Consider the following 9,539-nt stretch of genomic DNA (forward strand, 5'->3'; position numbering starts at 1 on the left):
GAGTATTTATAGACTTTCACCTTTTATCACGTAGTGGCCAAGTGGCCAAGTGGCAGAGCAGGTGGAAAGACTGTTCTACCCTCGGTCGAGGGACCCATGGCAGGCCGGCGGGCCCTGTTGACTCCATGCCGAGGGGTCTTGGATGTGAGTACGCGGATGTGTATCCCGGCTGGCTAGTTGCCTGGCCGAGACCAGTAAGTGACAGCCGATCGATCGCGTCGGTTAGGGCAGTTTGTCCAAAGTGTTGACTTGCTGTGGATATCTTTGACCTTGCTCAATATGTTGACTCGGTCAGTGGGTGCAGAATATGCCCCCATCAAACATAAAAAAAATTAACTTTAAGAAAGCTCAATAAAATTACACATAAGTTCGATAAGATATAACTTGGTTGTATGATGCTATTGTACTACTGGAGGTATAATGTTATTTGTGTTTGGGAGCCACCCTCTCACATAGGGTGAGTGAGGTCCCCTTTAATTAAAAATGTAGGTGAGAGAGTGACACCCAATTTGGACATCACCCGGTGACACCTTATCACTATCCAATTAAAAATAGTCGCATTTATATATCACATATAAAAACTTGTAAAACAGTGTTTTTGTGTTCATTTGCTTAGATTTTGTTGTTATAGGTTTATGAGTTTTTATCCCTCTCTATTAATTAAAAAAAAATAAAAAAAAAACTTCCACTATTCTCGAATCAATATGAATCTCATCCTTTTAACTTTAAGTATTGTTCTCTGTTAGACTTTTAGTGCCGTAATAATTATCGACAATTTTAACTATGTGATAGGCATGTGATCAAGCCCTTTAACTATTGCTTGGTTTATCTGCTAAACTTCTCTGCCTTTTCCTCCGTAGTCAAATCTTGACTCCATCACTGGAATCACTACTGATTAGTTATGACCAAGTGATGCACTGCATGACCACATCAAACAACACTAGTAACTATAATGTGGCCCGAGTTCAAAGGAAGCATGGGAGCACTTGAAGGTGTCTCAACATTGCGAAACAAGACATAAATGATTGATAGTAGTAGTATAGCATAGCATACATATAAGAAAAGGATATATTCCTAAGAAAATATGGCACTCTTGTGAACAATCATTGTACCTTTTTTGGCATTGGACATGGACTAAGTTGGACACGTATTAATATGGTGTCACATGTTGGACACCTTTTTTGGCTTTTGCTACTAAGATCCATAACCCATTTATAGCAGTCTTCCCGTTTTTGTTGTATGCCACTTTTGTTTCCTCAAATCATTATGACCCAAATCAAGCATACATATGGCACTCTTGTGAACAATCATTGTACCTCAATACTCCCTCCCTATCGAATTACTCGTATTTATTAAGACGATTGTCTCGTCTTAATTTAAGACGGATCTAGTAGTATAAACAAACACAAAATACATCTCAAGAGAGACTAATTACCAAATTATTTGTTTACCTGTTTTGCTCTTTACGAGAGGGGAGGGAGTATTGAATTTCCGAGCTTCTTCTCACATGGTATCATACCCCGTTCCACTTTATTTCGTATATATATGATTTTTCTGCGTGTGGTCGGATACATGATGTTATCTTTATTTTAATTCATCAAGTAAAATCACCTTGTGCAAGTCAGCTCTATCCTACACCAGAGATCATGAAGCAGCCGAGCAATTAAATTTTACTCATTGTCGCCAATTATTTACGGACAAACAAAACAAAGGTAAAAAGTAACCCCCAATTCTTGTTGACGGCCATCTTAACTTACGACAAATCACACAACCGATTAAAAATAAGTTGAAACCCAACATTATTAGTTGACCATAACCCCCACCAAACTCTAGAGGGTGTAAGTAGAAGCATTGTGAAATACCATATCTTAACAGACGCCAACATTCCAAGTCCTAAAACCTCGTCCACACAAAATGTGACGTGTCGTGAACTCGAGGTAGAGACGTAAAACAAAATCATCACACAACTAGCAAAATGAAAGAAAATGGCTGAAAAATAAGCAGAGAATAAGTACTTCCATAGTAGTTTAGACTATTTGCAAAGTTACCACGAACTACAGCATTCAGTGTTGCATTACACTTAGCAGAAGGATCTCGACCACAAAAGAGGGTTCTTGCCTAGATGATGAGACTACAATAAGCAAAGCTCATACAAAGACAAAAAGATGAGCCGTTTCAGTTACATACTGCTACTGCTGATCAGAGAATCAAGTTCACATTCCCATTCCCATGCCGCCCATACCACCCATGCCTCCCATTCCCATGCCGCCTGCGCCAGCAAACTTGGCTCTTGAAAAGTCCATTTCTGGATGCTGTAAGACATCAAAGGCACAAGTTAGTTTGCATGTTCAACTAACTACATTGGCCTTACAAGTCAAAACTACATTAGTCTTACACTCTTATAATTCTCTGCTGTCTCGGTAAAAGATACGAGTACAAAAACACAAACCATACTTGAGGCCTTGGGCAGTTGGCCTACCACGGACTTCAATTACGGTACCTTGTACGCCCGAAATTGCTTAATTAATGCTTGTATTAGTTAATGTTTATAAATTAAGAAAAGAGGTCCTTAAATATTTTAGGCAAGATTTATTTATTCATCTTTTGTAGGTGCAGACGTGCAGAGTATTGACATACAACTATTTTTTTTATTGTTATTTAAGAACGCAAAATCAGTTTAGTACCTCAGCCATGAACTTCTTTAGCAACTCATCTTTCTGCATCTCATCACTTGTTGGGAGACCCATTTGTTTCTGCCTCTGATCAAACTGCAAGATAAAACAAGGTCAGCGCAGGGCCACAGACTAATAAAACCAATATTTGGAACACATAATGCACACACAGGTCATGCAACACCGAAATCTCCAAAAACTTATACCGCACACACTCTAAACGACACATTAAATATGCCTCAATGGGGACATGGGGTGAACAAGTCAACATCGTACACCAAAACAGCTTTAACGGAGATTCAGCAACTATTAACTCAAAGAAGTAAACAAGTCCAGAACTTACCATCATCTTCTCCACAGTTGACCTTGTTTCCGGGTCCAAGTCACCAAGTTTGCTGCTTTCAGGTTCAACCTTCTGAGTATCAATTTCTGGCTCCCCTTTCACTACCGCTCTCCACCAGTCCATCTGATCATGCTTTGTCAGAAGAATAGAGACAGATTTATTATCCTCTGAAAAAAGGGAAACAAAAAATCGTTAGTGGCAATTCCCCCCATATCAGATACTTTCTAGCCACTATAGTCTATAAATCTCTCAAATAGTGGCCATAACAAATAGACACCCAAGCTTGCACTGATCCATCCCCAGCGACCGCACTACATCAAGCTTTAAACATTTGCGTGCACATACTGAACTATGTGAATGGAGAGCAGGAGCACATGACATAACAGATCATAGAAATAACCTAATTACAAAACACCTTCATTTTACAACAACAACAACAACATTACCCCAGTACCTCAATGGCTCCCGCAAATTGCGGGGTAAGGGAGGGTCGGATGCACGTAGCCTTACTGTTGTGTTAGAAACACAAAGAGACAAAACACGTTCATTTTATTAAAAAAAAAATTACATCAAACCACAAGCGCTATTGGCGCAAATATGTGCATTTTTGCATCCAAATACTTTCCTTCACGACAATAAGCCAACAGAAAACTATGATTGCAGTTTCAACATTAGGTGTATAGCTGTCGGAACTGAACTATTTTTATTACAGGAAATATTGCAATAAGTCCACCAGACAAGGAGAACTTCAGTTCAGCGCATAACCAAACAATAACTCAACAACATAATTGAATGAAACTGCGGCAGACGTTCACATTTGCACAACTAAATGTAAAAAACAAGGAACGCTATTCAAAAGGACTTCCTGGCAAAAGCACACGCAAATAGAACAGAAGCATAACAATTTAAAAGGGACAAGAGGGAAGAAGCTGCTAAATAGAACTACAAAAGCATCACATACCCAAACTCCAGAAACAATCATCAGGTTTCACAGGCTTGTAGAGTTCTCCCTGCAAAGAAGTTAAAAAGAGTTTAATTTAACTCACCACCAAATACAGGATCCCAACAGTATCAATCAGTATCACGAAGTGTCGATACCACAGTTGATGTTGCACATTATTCAATTTCACTGATTCAGAAATTTTTATGCCTTTAAAACCCCCATAATAGAAGCAAAAATATTACAATACAAGGTATCAAATATTAATGTAGAACTTACATCAATGATCGGAGGCTGACCCTTGAGTCCAACTGTGAGATGGTTCTTCTTGATGTCACACACAACAAATCTAGACTTCGTTCCGGGAGGAACAGGAACAGTCACATTCACTTCTTGCAGAGATTGTCCCCAAGTGTAGTTTTCAAGATCAAGACCATTTCCTATGTTTGGAACTGTAATTGAAAGAACACCGACGAGAGAAATCAGAGAGCGAACTCGCCCAACTCGCAGTTACAGAAACATTGCCAGCAATGCTAACATCACTAAACCAACCGACAATCCTATTTTCGGCCAGTACCAATCAAACATCAAAGCGCAACAAAGAGCTAATCCACACCTCCGTCCTATATGATCAAATTTTCGAGTTCATATCAATTCATACGTTGAGGCAACCCAACATATTCAATCACAACTAAGAGTTTCAATTCAACCAGGATTCGATGTTAGGGACAAAATCTTTCGGGGGAAACGCATTATTAATGGAATAAGACGAACTGGAAAAATTATCGGCAATCTGTCTAAAAATTTAACAATTTTTATAATCCTAGGCTCTCTTGGACGATTAAAAATTTGAAATTACTCCTTCCATCTCCGTCATTTATTTACCTATTAAATTTTATATTCATTGTGGGGAGGGAGTATTTAATTCATAGGTAAACAAATGATTGAGACGGAACGAGTATTAGTTATGGTTCCCGATTCCAATGTCTTTCTAGTTTACCTTATATCATTGACGATCAATTAAAGCGAAAAACATAGACGCATAACAAAAACAAAACAAAGATAAAATCTTTAACAACTAAAACAATGCGCATCACACTAAGATAAAGATTATGCGAAAAGATCAAAATATAGATATGAAATTAAACCTCTGTATTTAGATTTTTCTTTATCTTCATCCACCTTTGATGACGACGAAGACGAAGACTCCTCCTTCTTCGCCGAAGCGGTAACCTTGGTAGCTTCAGCCTTAGGTTTCTTCTTTGCTTCATCCTCAAGTTTCTTTTTGTTAGCTTCAGCAACAAGCTTCTCCTTGATAGAATTGAACGCCTTTACGACGTCGTTTTTGGAGGAATCAGCATGGAAAAAGTCAGGAGATTCATTAGCGACGAAATCGAACGCAGATTGGATAAACCCTAGAGGTTTAGATGGGTCGAGAGTAGAGGTGAATAGTTTAGGAGGAGATTGAATTGGTTGAGGTTTTTGGGGTTGTGATTGTTGTTGAGTTTCTTCTTCGGTGTATTCTGAGAGAATCGCCATTGTTGAATTGGAGAAAGAAGATTTAGGGTTTATGGAGAATTGGGGATTTTTTTTGGGGAGAAATTGATTGATTGAAGATTTGGAAGGTTTAAATAGGAGTTAGGGGTTTCAAGAGGTGTGGAATTTGGAAAGACGGGATGATTTGTGTGAATTGTGACGGTTTTTTCTGGGTAAAGGTGTGTATAGAGGGTTCTAGAATCATGTGTGGCAGTGTGGGGGCCTAAGACTGCCCTGGGTTATGAATTCCCTTTCAAGTCGGACGGGTTGAGTTAGAATTCGGAGCAAAAACTAGTCATATGATATTATGAGATGTGATTGGTTGTTTTTATTTTGTTGGAATATTCTCTCGTGTACCATTCAACTTTTTCATTTTCAATGCCATACCTCTCTTTTCATGCAAAAAAAATTTGACCGTGAATAACTATTGGCTACAAGTTCAGAATACGATAAACTTTTTTTCCAAATTGACCGTCTTTTAGAGGTCTTTCGTTTGAAAAAAAAATTCATCGACGTCTCAACTCGTAGACGAGAATTATGGTCGGTCAAAGTTTATTCGTTAAAAAATGTTTGACTAACCATAACTACCGGCTACGAGTTCAAAAAGCGGTGGATTTTTTTTCAAATTGAAGGCTTTGACGAGATAATTGGTTTGAAAAAAAAATAACCGTTTTCTGGACTCATAACAGAGAATTATTGTCGGTCAAAGTTTTTTTGCGAAAAAAGGAGGGGTACACCATAGAAAACGATCCCTATTTTTTAAGATGGTTGAGATTAGATCGGGCAAAATTTGACATGCCCGTACACGATACAGCTGATTCAATGCGACTCGTTTTTAAGATTAAAGCCCAAAAATTGTAAAATACAGAATAGAGTTTTTGTATTGATAATTATAAAAGTTACAGAGGAAGACTATATATATACAATAGCTAGGCAATAGGTTCCTAATCTTTGCCATGAATAACAAGATATACAAGGCTAATTATATGCTAAATTAATGGGGCATATTCTGCACCTCTGACCAAGTCAACATATTGAGCAAGGTCAAAGATATCCACAGCAAGTCAACGACTTAGACAGCCTAGCCGATGTGACCCATCGGCTCGGTCACTGGTCTCGGATGGCAACGCACAAATGCCCGGTAGGGACACATACCCGCGTACTCATATCCAAGACCCTCGGCGGTGAGTCAACGGGGCCCGCCGCCGCCATAGGTCCCTCGGCCGAGGGGTAGATCGTCTTTCCACCGCTTTAGCCACTTGGCCACTACGTGACAAAAGGTGAAAGTCTATAAATACTCCTCAACCTTTATTGAGGAAAAGATCCAGAACTTAACCTAAAAGACACTATTCATCTGGTATAATCTTCCTTATCTCTCTACAATATACATTCAGCCAAGTAACAACTTATCCCTTAAGTTTACTGACTTGAGCGTCGGAGTGAGTACGCTTGGCACAAAGCCAAGCCCTCAGTTCGTTCATTGTTGCAGGAGAGGCCGAGAGGGACAGTTAAGGAAAGAAGGATTCAACCAAAGACGACATTCTACAAGCTACGAGTGGTAACAAATATACGCTCGGAATTACACTGAACAATTGGCGCCGTCTGTGGGGACGCGCTACTAGAAGCTAGTCACATTCAATCCCAAACAAAAAAAAAACAACAAAAACCCACCCAAAAAGCTAAGAAGTTGTCGAAACAACAAGACGCAGTCGTGACCGACGAAACCGCATTCTACCAAGATGATACCTTCAACAAGTGAGTCGTGCGGCCCTCCACCGGCGGAGTAATCCAACCGGAGTTCGGGATGCCAATAATACAGACACGCCGCTACCAACCAGGTCACCATCATGGGACATGTGGTTGACGTAGCAAAACCGAAAATGCTCCCGGACCTAATTAGTAATACGTCCGCTCACACCGTCACGCCGACAAGAGCGGCGGAAACCGTCCAGGAGACCAGGGCCCGAAATGTGACTCCGAGAAATTTGAACGGAGCACTAGGAGAAGCTGACCAAGTCAAGTCGCCGGGGGAGCCCAAAGTGGGCGTGGTAGACCTAAGTCCTTCCCGTACTCACGGGAGGACAGCGTCCCCGCAGCACGAACGAGGCTTACCCCAAAGGAGCCAGAGGAGTCCGACTCAGCAGAGTTGTGTGGACAGCGGGCCGCCCACGGGGGCGCTTGGGAGTGAAGGGGCTCGAAAACAAGCGTTTGCATTTTGTATGGAGTCGCCACCAATTTTTATGGGAAATTGGAACCGTTCGAATACCTCGTGTCATGTCAAGACACAAAGTAGTGACATGAACACTAAGCAATCGTTACCCTTAGCATTCTATGTCTAGAATGACTCTCGCGGATGCCAATGAACACGGGTGCTCACGGAGATCTGGAGTAAGGGGTGAGGGTACGTATTAGGAAGCTCTTTTGATCGAACACCTAATCCCGCCCGCCTCGATAGCGGCCTCTACTAATGATTAGGGAAATTATTCGTACTCGATATATCGTCGGCTATATGCATGAATGCAACATCCAATAGATTAATCCTAACATGTGAATTAAGACTAAGTCGGTGAACAATTAATTAGGCAAACAATTAGGGTCGAAGTGGGATTTAATATTGATTACATGTGGAAGCACACAAAACAATGAAATAAATAAAATAAATTACAATAATGGAAATTACATTAATTACATTGGATTAGGCGGTTTATGTCGAAAGTACCTTTAAAACGGATGATTTGATAAAAAAAGAATAAAAGAATAAAATAACAAATCAACGAACAGGAATTAGCGATACTATGAATAATAGTTAGTCGATACGCAAACTAATTAATCTAGGTCAAGGCAGAAAAGGAGTTCAGGGACAGAAGTCGTCCTGGAACAGGCGCAGTAGACACTGCGCCCTTTGGAAGAGGCGCAGCAGACGCTGCGTCTGTTCCAAGGACGAACTCTGGCTGTGAAGCCGGAACTGCAATTGTTAATGTCAGTTGATGAATTTAATGAATCGATTTAGATTATGTACCCGGATGAAAGTGATTAGCATGTTATTTACATATGATTGATGTCATAAAACAATAAAACATGGATGAGACGGAAACAAACGGATTAATTATGTGAAGGGTCGATGTTAATGAATGAATAATTAAACTAACTAACGAATTATTAAATAAACATGATGAATGATGACGAATTAATGACGAACAATAAATAAACAGATGCAAATTTATCAACAACGAATCCCAGAAACTCAATATGAACGAATTGAACTTCTAAAACCCGAAACTTGAATTAATGACGAAAACCCGCAAATATGAATTATAAGGGATTTAAGCCGGATTTATGACGAATTAAACATGTTAATGATGATGGAATAATTTGTTAATGACCATGTGAACGAATTAACAGAAAACAATTGAAAGCAAATAGAAAAACGAGAGACGAATTACAGAGGACGAAGAAGAAGAAAAGAAGCAGGAACTGCGGCAGCCTCATGAAGAGGCGCAGCAGGTGCTGCGCTCCTTCGAAGAGGCGCAGCGGTTGCTGCGTCTTTTCTCGACTGTCTATCTACTGGAAATCCGCAAAACAGGTTTTAAAGACGGTTTTAGAAATCGGTTTTAATGAGATGCTTTCGACATAAACCTTACAATTGTGATACGATAATTAAAATACTATAAATAAAAGAGAGATTACACCCTCAGACTTACATGTTGACGGAACGAGAAGAACTAAGAAAATCGATTAGTGATGCTCGACGCGAATGCAAGGAAAGAGTGCCCTCGTTAGAGGAAAACGATTGATTAATTAGATTGATTGAGTGTAGTGGTCAAATTGGTCGGTCATGCAACGGAGAGGCTGGTACCCGGAAAGATCCGAGCTTACGTGGTCGAAGGTTCAAGCACGTAGGCGCCAATTAGTAAGAACAAAGTCTAGAATGCAAAGGGAGAAGAGAAGGGCGGACACTCGCGTGAGAAATATGAGGAACGAAAGCTCCTATTTATACTAATCACGTGAAGGAATAGGGTTTCGGAGACTCTTTGGAAGTGAATCTCGG

At 40.0% G+C, this 9,539-nt stretch overlaps 1 protein-coding gene across 1 annotated transcript; it reads right to left on the reverse strand.

The window, feature by feature from the left end:
* Nucleotides 1–1,997: 1,997 nt before the first annotated feature.
* LOC141656717 (protein BOBBER 1-like) lies at nucleotides 1,998–5,716 on the reverse strand. The gene is made up of 6 exons (XM_074463722.1): nucleotides 5,104–5,716; nucleotides 4,235–4,407; nucleotides 3,977–4,025; nucleotides 3,016–3,182; nucleotides 2,685–2,768; nucleotides 1,998–2,312 (listed from the first exon to the last, which is right to left on the reverse strand). The coding sequence occupies exons 1-6, from the start codon at nucleotides 5,492–5,494 to the stop codon at nucleotides 2,214–2,216; spliced, it is 963 nt and encodes a 320-aa protein (XP_074319823.1). The 5' UTR covers nucleotides 5,495–5,716; the 3' UTR covers nucleotides 1,998–2,213.
* Nucleotides 5,717–9,539: the final 3,823 nt, after the last annotated feature.

The sequence above is a fragment of the Silene latifolia genome, chromosome 5, assembly GCF_048544455.1.
Source record: "Silene latifolia isolate original U9 population chromosome 5, ASM4854445v1, whole genome shotgun sequence".
Lineage (NCBI taxonomy): Eukaryota > Viridiplantae > Streptophyta > Magnoliopsida > Caryophyllales > Caryophyllaceae > Silene > Silene latifolia.